Genomic DNA, 23,684 nt, shown 5'->3' on the forward strand with positions numbered 1-23,684 from the left:
TTATTATAGGGTTTTGTTTGTTTTTTTTTTGAATCAACGTTAGTGAGAATATTATAGGGTTTTGAATGAGGCTAGTGAGGTGCTAAGATTTATGGTTTTGCAGGATTTGTCTGCTAGCAGTGAGTTAGAAGGGTCAGTGGCAGGAGGAACAGGAGGCAGAGTCACCTTTGGGGAAAATACATTGACAATAGTCAAGAAATAAGAACTTGTTTCAGTTCCTTTTCCAAAGTAGGTATTCAATTAATATTAAATGAATTAATAATGGAAGAAGTACATGATATGAAATGTATTTAGGCAATAGAATTGACATTGCTTAAACTACTGGAATTGAAATTACTTTGAGAAAATCTATGATCACAAGAAGAGTGACATGTATGAATGTATGAGTTAGAACATATATTGTTTGGACATGTAGAATTTGAGAAGCTTGCATATCATCAAGCAATAGATAGAAATTTGTATTTAGAACATATGATTTCACCAATCATCAGTTTTTTTGTTTTGAGACAGAGTCTCACTCTGTTGCCCTGAGTAGAGTGCTATGGCGTCAGCCTAGCTCACAGCAACCTCAAACTTCTGGGCTCAAGCAATCTTCCTGCCTCAGCCTCCTGAGTAGCTGGGACTACAGGTGCGAGCCATGACGCCCGGCTAATTTTTCTATTTTTAGTAGAGAGAGGGTCTCACTCTCGCATCAAACTCCTGAATTCAAACGATCCTCGTGCCTCGGCCTTACAGAGTGCTAGGATTACAGGTGTATGCCACGATGCCCAGGCAAAATCATCAGTTTAGATAAGGGCAGATTTACTTTCCATAATATAGTAGATGAAATGGCTGAGGAAAGTATTGATTTAGGACATAAAATTTAGAACCTTTGGAAATTGTCTTAGAAGATAAAATACACAAGTATACTTGTAGAATTTTTTTGATCATACAGTGTTTTAAAATGTTTCTTCTCATGAGATTGTAAGATTGATGCTTACTAGCTGGTAACCTAACTATATCTTGTATGCATACAGTGAAAAGTCAGACCAGGGTTCAAATTTGGCATTTAGTATATAGCACTTTGTTCATAACTGTACTATAGGTAGAGTGACTTATATCCTAGTTTATGCCTATTGTCCTCATGAAATTATTAATAGTGTAACCTTTTACTCTCACAAGTGTTCCCTATTTGAATGATTTTTTTTTTTTTTGAAACAGGGTCTCACTCTGTTGCCCAGTTGAGAGTGTAATGGTGTCATCATATCTTGCTGCAACCCCAAACTCCTGGGCTCAAGTGATCCTCCTAGCTCAGCCCCCTGAGTAGCTAGGACTACACGCCCATGTAACCATGCCCACGTAATTTTTCCTTTGTTTGTTTGTTTGTTTGTTTTAGAGACAGAGTCTTGCCAAGTTTTCTAGGCTGGTTTCAAACTCCTGGCCTCAAACTATCCTCCCACCTCAGCCTTCCAAAGTGCTGAGATTACAGGCAAGCCACAGTGCCTGTCCTTTTCTATTGTTTTTTTAGAGACAGGGTCTCACCATGTTGCTCAGGCTGGCCTCAAACTCCTGGCCTCAAGGAATCCTCCCAAAGTACCAGAATTAGAGATATAAGCCACTGAGCCTAGCTTGAATGATAAATTTTATGATTACTCTATTATAGCACTATAATCTGTTGTATTTATTTGTTTACATGCTATTTGATTTTTTAGACATGGGCAGAGATTCTATTTTATTTATCTTTAGGTTCCCAGCAAATATTTATGCTGTTAATAAATATTCACATTATTTGACTACTAATTCTGTGATAATGAACCAGGTTACTTAACAGATCAAGAATGGTCAACTGATTGTAAATTAAGATTGTTATCTATTTCGCAAGATTGTTTTTTAATGCTCAGAAATGGCAGTATTTATGAAAGTACTTGTTAAATGATAGAGTCCTATAAAAATATTGTTAATGAGCAACTGGCTATCTACTAAGTATTATATTAATAACTTCAGTGAAAACATTTAAGATTTGAGTTCGGTGATATTTCTGATTTTATTTTGTTTATTTACTTTAAGAGGCAGGATCTTGCTCTGTCACCCAGGCTGGAGTGCAGTAGTGTGATCACAGCTCATTGTAACCTTGAATTCCTGGGCTCAAGCAATCCTCCTGCCTCAGTTTCCTGACTAGCTAGGACTGCAGGCATGCATCATCATACTTGGTTAATTTTTGAGTTTTTGGTAGATAAAGTCTTGCTGTGTTGCCCAGGCTGGTCTCGAACTCCTGGCATCAAGTGATCCTCCTTCCCTGGCCTCCCAAAATGCTGGGATTACAAGCATGAGCTACCATGCTCAGCCTATTTTACTATTATTATTGTTATTATTTTAATTTATTTTATTTTATTTTATTTTGTACCACCCCTTTCTTCTTGTCTCCTAATATTATTGTTATTTTTAACTATGACCAACAAAAAGAGAAATTTCTTCAAGCTTGTAATTTTTGTATGTGTGGTGTGTCAGTACTGTTGTTTCAGAGGCTAGTATTAATATTAAATTTCTCTAAAATTATCTTTACAGAGTTGCATTACAAAATAATTACTTATTTTCTTTATTATTTATTATTTTTCTTTTTTGAGACAGAGTCTCACCTTGTTTCCCGGGTAGAGTGCTGTGGTGTCAGCCTAGCTCACAGCAACCTCAAACTCCTGGGCTCAAGCGATCCTCCTGCCTCAGCCTTCCAAGTACCTGGGACTATAGGCATGTGCTACCATGCCTGGCTAATTTTTTCTATATATTTTTAGTTGGCCAATTAATTTCTTTCTATTTTTAGTCAAGATGGGGGTCTCACTCTTGATCAGGCTGGTTTTGAACTCCTGAGTTCAAACGATCCTCCCGCCTTGGCCTCCCAGAGTGCTAGGATTACAGGCGTGAGCCACTGTGCCCGGCCTATTTTCTTAGCATATCTAGTAGTGGCTTGACAACAGCTTATGGTTATTGATTATCTTTTTCATCTTGATTGGCTTAAAATTCACAATTATTTATATTATTTTTCTATTTAGTGGTTTATGAGAAATATACTATTTACTATAATAAATATTTGGGAACTATGAGTATATTATTACTTTTACAAGTAAACTTTGTAATTATTAATATTTGTAAACAGATTTAAATATTTAAGTGAAATATTAGTATTTTGATTTTGCTTAATATTTACTTACTGTAATATGCCAGGTATTATGATATTAGAAGAATTTTTAGATGGTGTTAGTAAACCGTAGTGCTTTTATGTTGTGTCCACATTCACTATTGTATGTTGCCTACATCATGAGATGTTCTGTTTTCGACTTCTTATGCTTTTTCTCCTACTTTAATATTCATGCCTCTGTCCTTTGTGTTTTAAATTAGTATACATACCATGCCTTACGTACATTTGTTCCATACCATACCTGGGATTAATTATTTTGTATTGTATATTAGTCTTAATCCTTTGTGGGATACTTTAATTTTATCTTCAGTTTATGTTCAACAAAAGAAAACTTGTGCTTGTTGGTAAATTCAAAAGTGGAATAATAAGCATATTTAAATGGAACATGTTTGTACTTTTTGTGCTTTTATTTATATTTCTGTGTAACTTTCTACCTGTTGCTCTACTATTTATTGAACTTCTGATAACTGCCTGACCTGTGCTAGAGAATCTGTACATATGATAACTAATCCTTACAACTACTGTATACAACCTCAAATAAACAAATGTTTATTATTTTTTAATTTTTGGTTTTTTTCCCCACTCCCTCCTTCCTCCCCCTCCATACCTCAAATTTTATAGATCAGAAAATTGAGGCTTAGAGGTATCCAACTAGATCAAATTCACATGGCTAATTAAGTGTTTACTTGGGATTTAGACACAGGGGTTTCTTTTGCCACAGACCTACTTGCCTTGTGATATAAGAAAGTGATCATTCCAGAAGGACACAAATCCATAGTCCTTAATTGCCAAAGTAAAATAAATGTATTTATTTTCAGCTTTTTTGCCAAAATTGCCTGTCCTCCTTTGTCTTTTTGGTATGGATAAGAGTACAATTCTCAAGTCCTGAAGTTGGAATCTGTTTTTGAAACTTCTTATTTTTTCCCTGTTTTTAGTTGGTGTCAAGTCAGGACAATTCTGCTTTTTGACATGGCGTAAAAATCTTCGCTTTAGTATTTCATTGAGCGCCTCATGATTTATTTGCCATCTAAATTATTATAGTTAATTAACCAGGTTTCCCTGGTTCTTATGTTTTCCTAATCTTGTGTCTTTTGAGTTATTTTCTAAAAAGGACTTATAACCTGTGTGTATTAGAGTCTCTGAAAGTATGATGAAAGCATGGATTATCTATAGAAAAATACCCATCTTATATACAACTTTTATAATCTCAGAGAAGCCAACTGAAGATGAAAATCCAGATAAAACAGATCTTAACTTTGGGGAATGGAGATGCATTTGGCATTGCAAGTAAGCAATTAGTTAGGGGATTCACAGGCCTTTTATAATTCACAGGAGGAGGTTCACAGGCCTTTTCAAGTCCATCTGTTTTCTGCCTCCCTCCCCCCACCCCAGTTAAGACCCCTTGTTGTAAGATACAAATTCAATTAGGTAGCCCCCTCCCCACTTAAAATTTTTTTTTTTTTGAGACAGAGTGCTTTGTTGCCCAGGCTAGAGTGAGTGCCATGGTGTCAGCCTAGCTCACAGCAACCTCAAACTCCTGGGCTCAAGCGATCCTGCTGCCTCAGCCTCCCAGGTAGCTGGGACTACAGGCATGTGCCACCATGCCCGGCTAATTTTTTCTATATGTATTAGTTGGCCAATTAATTTCTTTCTATTTATAGTAGAGACGGGGTCTCGCTCTAGCTCAGGCTGGTTTCGAACTCCTGACCTCGAGCAGAGCAATCCGCCCGCCTCGGCCTCCCAGAGTGCTAGGATTACAGGCGTGAGCCACCGTGCCCAGCCAAAATTTTTGTACTCTCAACTATGTATAGTGAAGTCCCAATACCTTATGAATTTGAGAAATGCTTCACAATCTCACCCTGGTATTTTTTTCTTATTTCTTTTTCCAGCCTTACTGTGTACTTTATTACTTAATCATACCAGGTCATGAGGCATTCTTAGGAAAATATGTGAACTCATATACCTTCCTGTCTTTGTTCATTAATGGTCTCCTTCCTGAAATACCTGCCTCTTTTACTGCTTGTTCATCCACTAAGGGTCATGTGGCATTTCATCACTTACCCTGACACTTTTGCTACAGCTACACATTAATTTCTCCTTTTTGTGGGCTTCCTTACAACTTTGCACACATTTTTATCATGTATGATACTTTTACATTGTCAGTGTCATAATATTTTTCTCTCTCTCCTGAAATGTGAACTCATCGTGAAGAAAGACAGTGCTTTATTTGCCATTGTATCACCAGTGCCTGGCACAGGGCATGGCACAAAGAAGATACTCATTAAATGTTTGTTTAATGAGAGGTTATAAGATCTGTTCACTTCTTTCCTAAGCTATTTCAACAAAATTAAAAAACAGCCTTATCCGCCTTTTCCAAGTATCTTTTTGTTATTAGACTTTTTAAAGATGTTATATTATCTTTATAGTATTATATGAAGCTCTTGAGTGTGTAACTGAACTGACTATTAAATACCTAAATAATAAATGTTGAACGATATTTTTTTAGGCAGTCGTCTTTTAACTGGTTCCAACTATTTGCAACTTTGGTCCAATACTAACTTGGAGAAGCCAACTGAAGATGAAAATCCAGATAAAACAGATCTTAACTTTGGGGAATGGAGATGCATTTGGCATTGCAAGTAAGCAATTAGTTAGGGGATTAAACTGATAAACCTGTTCTACATGGTTTCATTATATTATAAATGTATTTCAGGTTGTGTAAAACCATAGTAACATAAAAAGTATTGATTTTTAGGCTGTGATGTGCCTTTTCACAAGAAAGTAGAATTCACTACTTCCCTTGTTCTACAGAACCATTTTTTAAGAAGTCAAATAAAATAGGAGGAAGCATAAGAAAATGTAAGGCTTATATGGAAATCATTAAATAACAAACTTGCTAAATTAAACGAAAGGATAAAGAGACACCTTTCATCCTTTTGAATGGAAAGCTTCCTATTGTGAAGACATGTATTTTTCCCACATTTATCTATATATTGAACATAATTCTTTTCTTTCTTTGTTTGTTTTTTTTTTTTTTTTGAGATAGTTTGTCGTTCTGTTGCCCAGGCTAGGGTGCTGTGGCATCAGCCTAGTTCACAGCAACCTCAAATTCCTGGGCTTAAGCAGTTCTCCTGCCTCAGCCTCCTGAGTGGCTGGAACTACAGGTGCGTGCCACAATGCCCGGCTAATTTTTTCTATAGTATCGACAGGGTCTCGCTTTTGCTTAGACTGGTCTTGAACTCCTTCCTCCCACCTCGACCTCCCTCCTAGAGTGCTAGGAATACAGGCATGAGCCACTGCTCCTGGCCACTAGTCACATTTAAGAAAGTAAAAATAGCCCGGCCATGGTGGCTCACGCCTGTAATCCTAGCACTCTAGGAGGCTGAGGCAGGCGGATCATTTGAGGTCAGGAGTTCAAGACCAGCCTGAGCAAGAGTGAGACCCCCTGTCTCTACTAAAAAAAAATAGAAAGAAATTAGCTGGACAACTAAAAATATAAAGCTGGGCTAATAAAAATATTAGCTGGGCATGGTGGTGCACGCCTGTAGTCCCAGCTACTCGGGAGGCTGAGGCAGAGGATTGATTGAGCCCAGGAGTTTGAGGTTGCTGTGAGCTAGGCTGATGCCATGGCACTCTAGCCAGGGCAACAAAGTCAGACTCTGTCTCAAAAAAAAAAAAAAGAAAAGAAAAATAGACATGTAAAATTATATTATTTAACCTAATATATAGAATATATCATTTCAACATATCAGTTTTTTCACTGTTACAGACAGTTTATATTCTTTTTTTCATGCCAAGTTTTAAAAATCCAGTGTATATTTTACTGTACATCTCAATTTGGACAAGCTACATTTCAAGTTCATTAGTGACATGTGGTTAGTGGGTATCATACTGGACAGTGTACCTCTAAAATATAAAACTTCACCTATATTTTCTTCTAATATTTTTGTTTTATTATATAGAAATTCAGTTTTTTCTTCCATCTGACATTTGTTTTGGTATGAATTATAAAACAGACTATAACTTCATTTTCCCTCCACAGAGCTAGCTAGTTTGCCCCACTGTAAAATGTTATATACTGAATCTGCATGCATAACTGAGTCTAATCCTGGACCCTAATCTGTCTGCTTCTACATGAATAACAAAATGTGGCCAGGCATGGTAGCTTTCAAGCCTGTAATCTTAGCACTCTGGGAAGCTGAGACTTCGGAAGGATTGCTTGAGGTCAGGAGTTCGAGACCAGCCTGAACAAGAGCAAGACCCTGTCTCTACTAAAAAAAATAGAAAGAAATTATTTGGACAACTAAAAATATATAGAAAAAATTAGCCGGGTATGGTGGCGCATGCCTGTAGTCCCAGCTACTTGGGAGGCTAAGGTAGAAGGATTGCTTAAGCCCAGGAGTTTGAGGTTCCTGTGAGCTAGGCTGACACCACCACCATGGCACTCTAGCCCAAGCAACAGAGTAAAACTCTGTTTCAAAAGACAAACAAACAAATGAATGCTTTATCAACGATAGCTTTAGAATTCATTTTACTATACTATATATCTTTATTCCTCTTGTCTTTTAGAGTTTCCCTGATTTTCCCATATTTGTCCTTTCAAGTAAAGTTTAGAACTATGGTCAAAGGTAGAAATTCTAATGGGATTTTAACTGATAGGAAATTTAAAATTACATATTTAGTTAACATTTGTCATTTTTGTTATATTGCTATTGGATGAGAAGTGCTGCCTTAGACTTAGGGAAAGAGTTTCTAAGAATGGCACCAAAACTAGAAACTGAAAGGAAAGGAAAAATTGGTAGTTTTGACTATATCAATAAAACATTTCTATTAAGCAAAAAGACCACAAGGAAAGAAACAAAAACACGAGGAGAAATATGTGCCATTTGAGTTAATGCCTTTTTAAAAGGCGATCTTAAAAATAGAAAAAACAGGTACAACCATGGTAAACAGCAGTCAGCAATGGAGACAAAATTCTAAAAAGATCTAGAACATATGAATAATAAGCATATTCAAAAGGTGATTGACCTTTTGAAATCAAGAAATGTGAAATCTTCAGAAAGAAGAGGATGAGTGATATCTATTAATAATTAGAGAAACAGGTACTCTTATAAACTGTAAATAAGGGAGTGCAATTGATAGCTTAATATAGAACATTTTGGAAGTATGAATCAACAGGCTTAATTTTTTTCATATCCTTTTACATAGCGATTCCAGGTTTCATCCATTTATTCAACAAATATTTGTGGAGTGTTGATCGTATTCCAGGCAGCTGTAAAAATGCTTGGAATATTACAGTGAACAGATAGGGAGAGATAGAAAATAAACCAGTAAACTAGCATAACACATTGTTAAGTGAAATCCTTCCTAACTAAGTCTTAACATGAAGTAGTAGTAGCATAGATATCAGATACCAAAGTGAGAGTAAGGAAGACCTATATAGAGAATTTGTAAAGGAGACTTCAAAGGAGCTGATTCCATGTATTTTCCATTCTCAGCTAGGTCATAGATATAAAAAAGGGTTAACATGTAGAAAAGGAATAAGATTTTGCATAAATAATTTCTTTAAAGAGTTGAAACTTTGCTTTCAAATCTTTCATATAAGGGCTAGAAGGGAGGAACAGCAAAGTGTTACATTCCCTTTATCACAGTTCTATTAAGAGACTTTCCTTGGATGAATTGAGCTCTTGAAATGCAGTTGTTAGAGAGGAGAAAAGAAAGTTAAATTAAGTTCAGAGTATACAGGCTGGTTGCTGTGGCTCACGCCTGTAATCCTAGCACTCTGGGAGGCCAAGGTGGGAGGATCACTTGAGCCCAGGAATTTGAGGTTGCTGTGAGCCAGGCTGACGCCTAGCACTCTAACCTGGGCAACACAGGGAAACTCTCGAAAAAAAAGTTCAGAGTAAGCGGTAGTAACTTGGAATTAACATACTAATTATTTATTTGAAGTGGTTTGTTACTTAAGCAAAAAAGCCATGAGATTAGAAACTATGCAAGTTTTGATTCAGGATCAGCTAAAGATTACACTCACTGATATCCATTTAAAAGTTGAGTTTTGATCACATTCCATTTGTGGTGAATTTAAGACACTGGTTACGCATGTTAGATGAAGATAAGAACTATAGAAGAAAAGTAAGTAGGGTAAAGGAAAGAAAAGTAGAAGTGACATTTGAGCATTGACCTGAAAGAAATGAAGGATTAGGCCATGAGTTCTTGTCTCTGAGAGAAAATGTTATAGACAGGGAATATCATGTGCAAAGACTCGGAGGTAAGAGTGTGCTCTAGGCCAGGCATGGTGGCTCATGCTTATAGTCCTAGCACTTTGAGAGCTGGGATGGGAGGATCACTTAAGGCCTTTCTCTACAAAACAAACAAAACCACTGTTAACATTTTAATACAGAGACTTTTAAGAATAGAGTCTGCTTAACTTGTGACTAGAGTGAAGTGAACAAGGTGAGGTGGATAGGAGGTATGATCAGAATCAGGGATGAGTTTATAGGTCATTGTGTGAGGCTTTTGCCTTTTACTGTGAATGACTTGGGAAGCTCACAGGGGTTTTAAGCAGAGGGAGTACTGAGATCTCACTTCCTTTTATTTTTTATTTTATTTTATTTATTTTTTTGAGACAGAATCTCACTCTGTTGCCCAGGCTAGAGTGCCATGGCATCAGCCTAGCTCACAGCAACCTCAAACTCCTGGGCTAAGGCAATCCTTCTGCCTCAGCCTTCCGAGTGGCTGGGTCTACAGGCATGCGCCACCATGCCTGGCTAATTTTTTCTGTACATTTTTAGTTGGCCAATTAATTTCTTTCTATTTTTAGTAGAGATGGGGTCTCGCTCTTCCTCAGGCTGGTTTCGAATTCCTGACCTCAAATGATCTGCCCGCTTCGGCTTCCCAGAGTGCTAGGATTACAGGTGTGATCACTTCCTTTTAGAAGGACTGCTGTAGCTGCTGTTTTTAGGAAAGGTTATAGACGGAAATAAGATGACAATCATGGATATCTGGCATTTTCATTGCATGTTCTGCTGAAGTGAGCACAGAGACCAGGCATTTTTAATAATTTGTTTTAAGGATATTCTTAAGATTAACCAGAGGGTACAAAAATATGAATGGAATGTTCATTGAACATTTTTTTTGGCACAGCAAAAATTAGAAAACAGCAGTGAATAATCATATAATTTGAAATCATTGTGCATATATATACGCAATGGAAGACCATAGGCCAATAAAATAATGATATAGATTTATATACCTATACATATATACACATCTTTTGCATCTATAAATGCAAAGATGTTCATGACATATTTTTAACATTACATATTTTTAAATGAGATTACAAAGCAAACTGTAAATATGACGTGAGTTTCTAACCCTTCCTCCTTCATACTCTCCTGCAGAAAGTAGAGGAAAGCAGAGAGAAGGGTCTGGAAGTCTCTGTATTAAAATGTTAACAGTGGCTTTGCTTGTTAAAGAATGCTGTGGTATTGGCGAAACTATAGATTATTTCCTTTTCTTCTTTTCATCTATCTGTATCAATTTTTTCCATTATGTATTTGTTACACTTAAAATCAGAAAGAAAATTTATTTGTATTTGAAATGAAATATGACATAATTCCTCTGGCCTGCTTTGCAAATAAGATTAGTGTTGATCTCTAAACATAAATTTGAGCAAAGAAAAGGAAGGTAATGATAATGGTGGGTGTCTTGATCAGTGTATATGGGTAGCCAGAAGAAAAGACAATGGAAGGAAATGAGACAAAGTTCCTTTGAGAAGGAAAGGCAAGTAATATATTAATACCAAGTATATAGGTGAAGCTAGAAGTCTGAATCCATGATTGCTTCAGGTCCTCTATTAGCCCACACATAACCTTTAATTAAGTAAATGCTACCCCCTAAGGCAAAATTTATTATAAAATATTGGTTTATTGTCCATGAAAATGTATGTTGGAGTATAGGAATCCATGGTTCTGGAAATTATATTTCCAGATTAGAAAATGAAACCATTCCCTTTCATTGTAAGGGAATGAGAGCTATGACTTCTTTATTTTAGACTTTAAAGGTTTTGACAAGTTATTCATTGCATGATTCTCATGTGTGGATATTTTTATATTTAAGTTTATCTTACTAACTTTGTTGGGTTGACAATTTAGTTCTTGGTTTTTGGTGTTCTCTTGGAGGAAGAATGACCAGACACACCAAAAGCAAGATAAGCATGCAAACAAGGTTTGAGGGAGAGCAAGATACAAATGACAATGGGCCCTCTGTGGTAACAAGAGGCTCTGCTTATGGTCTGGGGTCCTGTTTTATACTGTCTGGATTGGGCCCTCCTGGTGGTTCAGAGGTCACCATGGAACCACTCTGATGGACAGTAATGGAATGATAAGTAGCCTTCAGTTACTCTAGGTCACTTTCCAGATTCTATTATGCCTGGGCTGCCTGGCCCCTGGCCATCAGTTGGGGGATTCCCTGAATTCTTTTGCAGATTAGAAGGACAAAATCCTCCTTTCCCCAGGTGTGGCATTTGCATGGGGCAAGATTAAGGTGGGGCAGCGCCAAGAGAGGTGGCTGCCCTAGGCCTCCTTCCCCAGGTGGGCAATTGCTCAGGCAGCACCAAGGTGAGATACCAAGCTCAGGTTGCCCACCTTTGTCCTTTGGATAGCCTAGGTCCCTTGCTATCTACCTAACAATTTGTTCATCTTTGAGGTGCACTTAAAGGTAAATGTGAAACTGTTATCACAGAATTTTCTGTTTGAAGCAACGGCTGAAGTATAATTTTGAGAATGTTGCATTTTTCCCTGTTTAATTCTTCTTGCAATTATTTCCTTGCCTGTTTAATTTACAGAACCGCTTCCCAAGTTCATTTAATGAAATTTTCACCAGATGGAGAATTTTTTGCCACGGCTGGGAAGGTAAATAGTGAAAATGCTATTGCCAAATTGTATGTTTATAGTTTACTTTGAAACTTTAAAAACATTAACTGGCTTCATTCTTTTATTTATTTACTTTAGAAATATTATTTTCTATTAAAATATTAAATAGCAAAATAAATAAATAAATAAAAATATTAAATAGCAAAAATTGATCATTGTGGCGTTAAAAGGCAGTGTGATATAATCGAAATAACACAGAGACAGATCTGGGTATAAATCTGCCATTTACCAGCCTTATCATATTGGGCAAGTTCGTTAATCTCCTTGAGTCTTTCTTTTCTCGTGTATAATGTGAGGATGACAACATCTATGTCATAGGTCATCAATCATGGAATTAATTTAGACAGTATATACAGTATAAAGTGACTGGCACAGTACCTTAAGTGCAGTGCAATCAATAAACTATATAACTTATATTTATATCATCTTTTAGCTGATATATATTAGGCTATATCTAAAATAAAAGATTTTATAGGGTTTCTATAGGACATTTATAATTATTTCTTTAGTGTGCATACTTTGTTATTAGCTGTTTATTTCTGAACATTTATTTCTTTGATAGTATTTTTAATCATTGGTTCATAGAGCACTTCATGAACCACTAATAATCTGAAATTATTGACTCAAAGCCTTCTGCAAACTAAGAGTATGAGATACTCTAAAACCACAGTGAGTTTTTTTTTTTTTTTTTTTTACGAAAGAAGTAGAGCTGTTTATTCTGATTGACTTTACAGGTGGGAACTCAGTTGTAGCATAAAAGCAGCACCTGGTGCGTTCTGGTCTCACTTGCTCTTCCCTATTTCCCAAATTAGGAGGTATAAATTTAATGTGCATAGAATATTTTATAGTATTAGTTATTAACTAGTTATTATCATCTGTTTTGTTTGAAAAGTCATATGATAATAGATGAAAAGTATTCCCTTTTTTTCCCAGTAATTATCAGTCTTTGTTAGACTGCTGGTGGTGGTTTCTTATTTGATACTTGGCTTAAGGGAAAAGAAACCCTTAATTTCATCTTTCAGTCTTTCCTAAATGACTCCATTTCCCATAGTATATGGTAATTAGCAATCATTTTCATTGAACATGGAATATACACATTCACACACTTCAGTTTTCAAAGCACAGTTAAGTAATGCTAATAGAAAAGTATCAGAATAAGAATTTTCTATTCAATTTCTCTGTGCCCAATCGTTCCTCTTATCCCTAAATTCCTGCCATTGGGGAGGGGAAAAAATCTTACTTTTGCTATTTGATTAACCTTTAGTTCTGATCTGCATGTTTTTCTGTTTTTGCTTTAGGATGACTGTCTTTTAAAGGTATGGTATAATGTAGAAAACTGGCGGACAGCTGTTACCTCTCCAGATAGAAGTTCAGAAAAACAATCCCAAGGAGAAATTGACTTTTCTTTTGTTTATCTGGCCCATCCTCGAGCTGTAAATGGATTTTCCTGGCGTAAAACGAGCAAATATATGCCTAGGTCAGTGGATTGGTCATTTTTCCCCCCGTGTGTTAAGGGAACATTGTCTTTGTGACTTTGATTGCTTTTCTCACTTTGAGAGTTTGTAGCTCTAGGACTTCAGAGCTTATGAAGATTAGAGTAATATTAGATAGTCCCTGGCCTGCATACCTCTGGCTATGGGTCAACTATGATTGACATTTAGTATAAGAGCCATTTTAAAGGAGTTGAAGCTGAGATAATTTACCAACATATAAGATGTCTTTAAGTCACAGAGTTGTGCATATTTTCTTTTTCTTCTCTATGTTTTGTGTCCAGTTCTTCTCTTATTCTCTAGATTTCTGTTTGCCATGTGTGTTTTTACATTTCATTCCCTCACTTTGTACCTTCTAGTATGTCTCCTCTGGTTTTCTCTTCTTTCTTTTCTTTTTTTTTTTTTAAGTGTTTTATTGAACCTTGGTGCACTGGCATGTGCCTATACTCCCAGCTATTCTAGAGGCTGAGGTGAAAGGATCACTTGAGGCCAGGAATTCTGTGATGTGCTGTGATTGTGCCTGTGAATAGCCACTGCACTCCAGCATGCGCAACATAGCAAGACCTCTTCTCATTAAGGGAAAGAAAAAAAAAGCTTTATTGAGGGGCTATACCATGAATTCTCAAATATTTATTTTACTGTACTCAACATCTCTAAGGAAGAGAGAGGGTTAGTACCCTACATTATCCTGCCCTTAAATAAGTAGTAGTTTAACTCATACAAGCACACACATGTACATTCCCATTAGTACTTTTTTCCTATAGTCCTGGACAGATTTCATATCATATTGAATTTCCGCCGATATTTATGTAAGTTACAGAGACCTATTACTTAAACATAGGTAGAAACTCTTTTTGTACCACGTGGCCATTTTCTTTTCTTTTTTTTTTTTGGCACCACACACACGGCCATTTTCAATTTGGCCCTACCATGTATGCAATGCTATTTTCCCTTACTCTTTCACTGTTTTAAGCATTTTGCCACTGGAGATGTCCAAAGCTGCTCTATGGTAGTGTACCTGAATCATTTGTTGACTTTATTCTTGCTATTCTGTGCCAGCAGAGTATACGTAGACTTTTTGAGCTATAGTGCAGTAGTTGCTATTCTTCCTACCCCAACCCTAAAGTCTTACAAAGTGTAATAGGTCTAGGAGGGATGCTCTGGGAAAAGTAATGGTTCTGTAGAAAGTTGTGTCAGAGTCTTTGGGCTAAAGGAGAATAGTCTGGAAAAGCTGTAGTTAACAAAATCACCCTCACATTAGCTTCACTTTATTTTTTTATTTTTTGAGACAGAGTCTCGCTCTATTGCCCAGGCTAGAGTGAGTGCAGTGGCGTCAGCCTAGCTCACAGCAACCTCAAACTCCTGGGCTCAAGCAATCCTCCTGCCTCAGCCTCCCGAGTAGCTGAGACTACAGGCATGCGCCACCATGCCTGGCTAATTTTTTCTATATATATTAGTTGGCCAATTAATTTCTTTCTATTTATAGTAGAGATGGGGTCTCCCTCTTGCTCAGGCTGGTTTCCAACTCCTGACCTCGAACAGTCCGCCCACCTCGTCCTCCCAAAGTGCTAGGATTACAGGCGTGAGCCACCTCGCCCAGCCTAGCTTCACTTTGATAACTGTAATTTTAGTACCTCTGAGACCATTGCCTACATATATAAAAAGGGTCTCTAATCTAAGCATATCTAGGACCCATCTTGGTATGCTAGTTTCATTCAAGCCAAATTTGCATTTATTCCTTAATCACAGTGCTGAACCAGTTCTTTACCAAGAGGAAACAAACTAATTTTGGGCTCCTAAGGAAAGGCCCTAGTAGATCTCTTATTTCTGATAGATAATAAAGCTGCAATCAGCTAAGATCAAATAAGCACGGTATCCATTTTATGTGACTCGCATAATTTAGCTAGGAAAAGTACATTTCTAACTTTGAAGAGTAGACAAACACATCACACACACACACACACACACACACACACACACACACACAAGTCTGTCATATTTTTTACCTTCCAAAATAAAGGCGGAGATTCTGAATTTCTTTTCACCTCACAATGAAATAATTGAGAGCATACGCAGGATATCAAACTTTAGGTGCAGATGCCCATGAGGGATAGCTATGGTCCATGAAAAGTTTTTTAAAATGACATTCTATTTTTAAAATAAGCAAAAAATAAACCATAAACTTTATGCTTGAATATAATGAAAAAAAAAAAAAAAGAATAGAATGAGCTTGTGGTATATATTAACTCTCATTCTAAAAGTTGTGAATGACCCCAACTCTCATCACAAACTATGAGCCTTTTAAGCCCACCTGAGGATTATGTAATTTCAGAGGCTGATTTCTTCTGATACCCCCAAGTGTTTTCAGTTATAGATGCTGCTGCCACAAAAATACTAAAAAGGAGCCTTATGAAGTATTGCATATTTTGAGAGAATAGTCACATCTGCTCCTGATCTAGTTCACTCAACGTCAGCAGAACTGATAATGTTAGATGCAGAGGCAGATGCCTTAAACTGGGCCATTACAAGAGTCTGATAATAGCAATAAGACATATTGATTGATTTCTTTTCCTGCCTATTTTCATTTTATGTCTGTTCACTAAATTCTGTAGCATAGGGAACTGTCCTGTAGAGAACTAGAATTTTCTGTTACGGCATCTGTTTAGAGGTCTCTAAAATTGTGTTTTGGATTCATGTCATTTAAGAACCAGCTAGTCTTTCTGAGCTCTTTTAGTTTTCATTCTGTTTCACCAGCTGCCTGTCAGTATGTAGTGGAAATACCTTTGCTCATGAGAATGAGAGAGATCTCCTCAAAGACCATTGCTCTTTCTGATACGTTATTTTGACTGGGTAATATCAGTGCTTTTTGGTTTTCCACATAAAGTTAAGATACTCTATCCAATGGCTAATACTGTATGCAAAGGGACTGTTAGATTGAGACAGAAGAATGAAGACTTTGGGTTTTGTTGTTGTTGTTTTTTAGTTGGCCAATTAATTTCTTTCTATCTTTTTAAGTAGAGGCGGGGTCTCACTCTTGTTCAGGCTGGTTTCAAACTCCTGACCTTGAGATCCGCCCGCCTTGGCCTCCCAGAGTGCTAGGATTACAGGTACGAGCCACCATGCCAGGCATGGAATGGAGATTTTGTAATGATCGTATTATTCTTTTTTTTAAATTTCTGAGTACAAACGTTTTGGTTACATGCATTACTTTTGTACAGTTTGAGCCAAAGCTAAAAGTATATCCATCACCCAGATAGTGTGCATTTCTCCCATTAGGTGTGAATTTGCCCATCCCCTTTCCCCCACTTGCTTGATTTCTGTTGAATTTTATTACCGTATGTACACATGAGTGTTGATCATTTAGTTCTAATTTAATAGTGAGTACATGTGGTATTTGTTTTTCCATTCTTGTGATACTTCACTTAAGAGGATAGTCTCAAGTTCCATCTAGGTTGTTACTAAAGTTATTAGTTCACCATTTTTTTTATGGCTTAGTATTACTTCATGGTGTATATACGCCACATTTTATTAATTCACTCATGTATTGTTGGGCACCTGGGTTGTTTCCACATCTTTGCGATTGTGAATTTGCTGCTATAAACATTCGAATGCAAGTGTCTTTTTTTATAAAATATCTTTTCTTCTTTTGGGTAAATACCCAGTAGTGGGATTGCTGGATCAAATGGTGGATCTACTTTTAGTTTTTTGAGGTTATCTCCATATTAGTTTCCATAGAGGTTGTACTAGTTTGCAGACCCACAGACAGTGTATAAGTGTTCCTTTCTCTCCACACCAGCATCTGTTGTTTTGGGACTTTTTGATAAAAGCCATTCTTATTGGAGTTAGGTGATACCTCATTTGGGTTTTGATTTGCATTTCCCTGATCATTAGAGACATTGAGCATTTTTTCATATGTTTACTGGCCATTAGTCTATCTTCTTTTGAAAAGTTTCTGTTCATGTCTTTTGCCCATTTTTTAATGCGATTGTTGGATGTTTTCTTGCTGATTGCTTGAGTTCTTTGTAGATTATGGTTATCAGGCCTTTATCAGATGTAGAGCATGCAAATATTTTCTCTCATTCTGTAGGTTGTCTATTTGCTCTATTGATTGTTTCCTTAACTGTACAGAAGCTTTGTAATTTGATCAGGTCCCATTTATTTTTGTTGTTACTGTGATTTCTTTTGGGGTCTTTTTCATAAATTATTTGCTTATGCCATTATCTATAAGAGTTTTCCCAACATTTTCTTCTAGAATTCTTAAAGTTTCATGCCATAGGTTTAAGTCTGTTAAACTTCGTGAATTAATTTTTGTGAGTGGTGAGAGGTGTAGATCCTGTTTCAGTCTTCTACATGTGGCTATCCAATTTTCCCAGCACCATGTATTGAATAGGAATTCTTTTCCCCAGTATATGTTTTTGTCTGCTTTGTCAAAGATCACATGGCAATATTGTTTTATATTTGGGTTCTCAAATTCTGATCTATTGGTCTATGTCTCTGTTCTTGTGCCAGTGCCATGCTATTTTGGTTACTATAGCCTTGTGGTATATCTAAAGTCTGGTAAATTGATGCTTCCCAATTTGTTCTTTGTGTTTAAGGTTGCTTTGGCTATATGGGGTCTTTTCCGGTTCTATATGAAGTGTAGAATGATTTTTTTCTAGGTCTGTGAAAAATGACATTGGTATTTTAATGGGGATTGTATTGATTCTGTAAATCACTTTGGGTACTATAGACATTTTAACAATGTTGATTCTGATGATCCATGAGCATGGCATGTTTTTCCATTTGTTATTTCCTTCCTAAGTGTTTTGTAGTTATTTCAGTAGAGGTCTTTTGCCTCCTTGGTTAAATATATTCCTAGGTATTTTATATTCTTTGTTGCTGTTGTGAAGGGTATTGAGTCTTTAATTTGATTCTCAGCTTGACTGTTGTTGGCATATAGGAAAGCTACTAATATGTGTACATTGATTTTGTAACTTGAAACTCTGCTGAATTTATCAGTTCTAGAAGTCTTTTGGCAGAATCTATGGGGTTTCTAGATATAAGATCATATTATAAGCAAAGAGCAATAGTTTTATTTCTTCTTTCCCCATTTGGATACCCTTGATTTCCTTCTCTTGCCTGATTACTCTGGCTAGGACTTGCAGCACTTTGTTGAATAGAAGTGGTGACAGTGGGCAACATTGTCTGGTTCCAGTTCTAAGTGGAAATGCTCTCAGTTTTCCCCTTTCAGTGTGATGTTGGCTATGGGTTTGTAGTAAATGGCTTTTATAATATTGAGGTATGTTCCATCTATTCCTGTTTTGTTAAGAGTTCTTATCATAAAAGGGGTATGAATTTTATTAGATGCTATTTTTGCATCTATTGAGAGGATCTTATGGTCTTTGTTTTTATTTCTAATTATGTGGTAAATTACATTTATAAATTTGCCTATGTTGAACCATCTTTGCATCTCTGGGATGATGCCCATATGGTCATGGATAATTTTTTCGATAAGCAGCTGAATTCAGTTTATTAGAATTTTAGTGAGAATTTTTGCATCTATATTCATGAGGGATATTGGTCTATAGTTTTCTTTTTTTATGTCCTTTCCTGGCTTTGGTATAAAGGTGATGTTGGCTCCATAGAACAAGTTGGGAAGGATTCCTACTTCTCAATTTTATAAAATAATTTTTGAAGTATAAATACCAGTTCTTCTTTGTAGGTCTGGTAGAATCAGGCTGTGAAACCATCTGGTCCAAGAGGTTTTTTGTTGGAAGATTTTTTTACTGCTGCTTCAGTTTTGGTACTTGTTATTGGTCTGTTCAGGAGTTCTATTTCTTCCTGATTGAGCCTAGGGAGGTTGTGTGTTTCCAAGAATTTTTCCATTTCCTCAATGTTTTCAAGTTTATGTGCATGGAGATTTTTATAGTATTCAGAGATGATATTTTGTATTTCTGTGGTATCAATTGTGATAGCTCCTGTTTCATTTCTTTCTTTTTTTCCTTCTCCATCCTCCCACCATCCTTCTTTTTCATTTCTGATTGAGCTTTTTAGGGTTCTTTCTTTTCTGTTCCTGGTTAATTTAGTAAGAGTCCTAACTTTTTGTTCTATTTAACTTATGTATAATTATTTTGGAATTGATTTCATTTAGTTCTCTCTGACCTTAGTTATTTCTTTTCTTCTGCTGGGTTTGGGATTGGTTTGCTTTTCCTTTTCTGATTTCTTAAGATGATGCATTAGATTGTTAATTTGTGATCTTTCTGTTTTTTGGATATAGGTATTTAAGACTATGAGATTTCCTCTTAGGACTGCTTTTGCAGAATCCCATAGACTTTGGTAACTTCTGTCACCTTTGTCATTTAGTTCAAAGGATCTTTTAGTTTCCATATTAATTTCACACTTGACCCAATAATTGTTCAGTAGTAGGTTGTTTAGTTCCCATGACTTCGTGTAGAGTTGAGTGTTTCTGTTGGAATTGATTCTAATTTTATTCCACTGTGATTTGAGAAGATACATGGCATATTTTCTGTTTTTTTAAATTTGCTGAGGCATGTTTTGTGGCCTAGGATGTGATCAGTTTTAGAGAGTGCGCCATGAGCTGATGAGAAGAATGTATATTCAGTAGTTTGGGTGTAGAATGTTCTGTAAATGTATGTTAGGCCCATTTGTTCTATAGTTCCATTTAAGCCCATTGTTTTGCTTATTTTCTGCTTGAAGGGTCAGTTAAAGTCCCAGCCTATGATGCTGCTGTTTATTACTTTGTTTAAATCAAGTAGGATTTGCTTTATGAATCTGGGTGCACCTGTGTTAGGTGCATAAATATTTAGGATTGTTATGTCTTCTAGTTGAATTGTTACCTTTATCGTTATATAATGACCATCTTTGTCTTTCATAACATTTGTTGATTTGAAGTCTGTTATCTGATAATGAGAATGGCTACACAAGCTTTCTTTTGGTTTCCATTTGCATGGAATATTGTTTTCTATCCCTTCACTTTGAGTCTGAATGGATCCTGTGGGTTACTTGTGTTTCCTGGAGACAGCAGATTTTTGCCTTGTATTTTTTTATCCATTCAGCCAGCCTATGTCTCTTAAGTTAGAAGTTAAAGCCATTGACACTTACTGAAAGAATTGATAAGTGGGGTTGATTTCTATTCATCCTGTTGCATAGAACTTTATTGCTTTGTTTTACCTCTTGAGCCATTGTGGTGTCTGGGCTTTGACCTTTAGCTTTTGGGTGATTTTACATTGGTGGGTGTCTATTATGCTGATCCATGTATAGTGCATATATGAGTACTTCCTGCAGGGCAGGTCTAGTTACAACAAATTTCCTCAATGTTTGCTTGTCTGGGAGCAATTTAATTTCACCATCAAATCTGAAACTTAGTTTTGCAGGATAATAAATTCTAGGCTGACATTTGTTCTGTTTAAGAAGATTGAAGATGGGAGTCCAGTCCCTTCTGTTTATGAGGTTTCCTCTGAGAAGTCTGATGTTATCCTGATAGGTTTTCCCTTGCAGGTCAGTTGTTGCTTATGTCTAACTGCTTGTAGAATTTTCTCTTTCATTTTGACTTTGGTCAGCTTGATTACTCTGTGTCTTGGAGATACCCTATTTGCTATGAATCTTCCTGGAGTTTGATGACCATCTTGTGTCTGGATGTCTGGATCTCTAGCAATACTATGGAACTTTTCAATAATTCCCTCAAATAGATTTTCCATGCTTTTAGCACTTTCTTCTTCTCTCCCAGAGTTACCTACAATTCATATGTTTGTATGCTTTGCATAGTCCCATATCTCTCTATGTGATTGTTCTGCCTTTGTTCTCTTCTTTGCCTGTTTAAATGATTTGGTTAGCTGGAGAGCCTTGTCTTCAAGCTCTGAGGTTCTTTCTTTTTGGTTTAATCTGTTGCTGAAAATTTTTGCTGTGTTTTGAAAATCCCTGAATGATTCTTTCTTTTTTTTTTTTAAGTTCTATTATATCTTTCCTAATTTTATCTAGTTCTGTAGTGACTTTTTCATTAATTTCTTTAAATTTTTTTTTTTTTTTTTTTTTTTTGAGACAGAGTCTCACTCTGTTGCCCGGGCTAGAGTGCTGTGACGTCAGCCTAGCTCACAGCAACCTCAAACTCCTGGGCTAAGGCAATCCTTCTGCCTCAGCCTCCCGAGTAGCTGGGACTACAGGCATGTGCCACCATGCCTGGCTAATTTTTTCTATATATTTTTGGTTGGCCAATTAATTTCTTTCTATTTTTAGTAGAGATGGGGTCTCCCCCTTGCTCAGGCTGTTTTTGAACTCCTGACCTTGAGCAGTCCACCTGCCTTGGCCTCTCGGAGTGCTAGGATTACAGGCATGAGCCACCACACCCGGCTTAAATGTTTTTTGTGGGTTTTTTTTTTTTTTTTTTTTTTTTGCCTTTTTTTTTGTTGTTGTTGGTTTTCAACTGTCTGATTCAATGGCATTTATCTTATTTGCCATATATATTCTGAATTCAATTTCTGCCATTTCAACAATTTCCTTGCAGTTGGAGTTCTCTGCTATAGCTCCATTGTTATCCCTTGAGGGTGTTGATCTGTTTTGATTTTTCATGTTGTCAGGGTTCTTTTGCTGGTTTCTTATTTGAGATCTCTTTTCTCAACTAATAGGATTAATAGGTTTGCAGAGCTCCTGTTCCTTGCTGGAAAACTCTCCTGCTTGATTAGAGTAAGGGGTGGTCACTAGATGGCGCTCTTTTTTCCCCCTTTACTCTGTAACGTTGACAGGCCAGAGGAAGATTGTGCACATTAGAAGCCTTTAATGCAGCTGTTCTGATTTGTTCTGTTTGCCTCTGCTCAAGCCTGTGCTGGATCCTGTTTGGGTTCTCTGTTAGGTTTAACCAGATAGTTGTAGGATGTTCGAGTTGGGAGCTGGGCAAGACCCTGTTCACTGAGGCTGGTGTCGTAGGGATTGCTCTACCCACAATTTCCCCACAGAGGTAACAGCAGCAGCTGGATGTGCTTGTCCTGGGTTCCTGGGCTGTGTGTGTTTGCTCAGACAAGGTCGCAGTATACTTGTGGCTTGAGGTTGGGGTTGGGGTCCGTGGCAGGATATTGGACTTTAGAGCTGTTCTTCCAGCCCTGCTGTGGTGGTGGAGGCACTGGGGTGGGGTCCTGGGGTCTAGGTGCAGCACTGGAGACTTGGGTATGGTGTCTCAGCCCTGGTGGGGGTTGGGGTTCTGGAGCCACAGAGGCAGCGTTTCAGGCTCTAGCATGAGAACCTCAGAACTGGGACTGGAGAGGAGCCAGAAGCAGATCTTCATAGCAAGGCTGAGGAGCCAGAAGTGTGGACAGGGCTGATCCAATCTAGAGGGCGGAGTTAGGGCCAAGCAGACAGAAGACATCTGGGGCCTGGATGGCAGAGTAGGAGTTGAGCAAGTGGAAGGCTGTTCCATAGGTTCAGGGACCCCACTGATGCCAAGTCAGATGGACATATGTTGGTTCTGGTGGCCCAGGAACGGTGGAGTTCTCCACTCCCCACGCAGGACCTACTGAAGCAGTTGCTCCCCCTCTCAGGTTGGAGCCTGCTGTGTGCCGGTGAAGTCCCATGCTCAGCTCCCCTTGTGCTCTAGGGAAGAAGAGTTTGGCTTCAAGTCACTGGTTACGGCTTCAAGAAGCCACAGTCAGTCCACTCTCTCCCCAGCCTGGTGGAGACCTGGTGCAGTGCACCCGAGAGAGCTCAGAATGGCTTTAGCTGCTGCTCTGTCTCCACTGTGCCTATTGTGTAATGCAATGGCTATGCACAGACTCCAGGTGGGTCCCTCGTCCAACCAAGCCTAGGTCTGTGGGGTTGCTAGGAGCCGTCCTGCAGTATAGTTTGCACTGTGCCAGCAGGGTGAGTATGGAGCCCCAGCACTCTATTCAGCTGTTGTTCCCTGCATATTCTCTGATCTGTATTACCCCGTCACCTTTTTTCCCCCCACTCTGAGTATCCCACATTGCTTCTCTGTGATTTTACAATGATGCATCAGAAAAGAGTAACTTGTATGTAGGCAGCTGCCTGCACCTTTCATTTCTTTCCTTGGGACCAGCGTACTGGCAGGCTGCTTCTAGTTAGTCCGCCATTACTGCCTCCCCC

The 23,684-nt window shown here is 37.5% G+C and overlaps 1 protein-coding gene across 6 annotated transcripts in view; it reads left to right on the forward strand.

The window, feature by feature from the left end:
• Positions 1-23,684, forward strand: part of DMXL1 (Dmx like 1) — a 167,539-nt gene that overhangs the window by 28,198 nt on the left and 115,657 nt on the right. For all 6 annotated transcript variants that reach the window (XM_076008303.1, XM_076008304.1, XM_076008302.1 and 3 more), the window contains 3 exons: positions 5,679-5,811; positions 12,018-12,084; positions 13,404-13,582. In XM_076008303.1, the coding sequence (XP_075864418.1) occupies positions 5,679-5,811; positions 12,018-12,084; positions 13,404-13,582 (379 nt within the window). The remainder of the gene's footprint in view (positions 1-5,678; positions 5,812-12,017; positions 12,085-13,403; positions 13,583-23,684) is intronic.

The sequence above is a fragment of the Microcebus murinus genome, chromosome 11 (genome assembly GCF_040939455.1).
Source record: "Microcebus murinus isolate Inina chromosome 11, M.murinus_Inina_mat1.0, whole genome shotgun sequence".
Lineage (NCBI taxonomy): Eukaryota > Metazoa > Chordata > Mammalia > Primates > Cheirogaleidae > Microcebus > Microcebus murinus.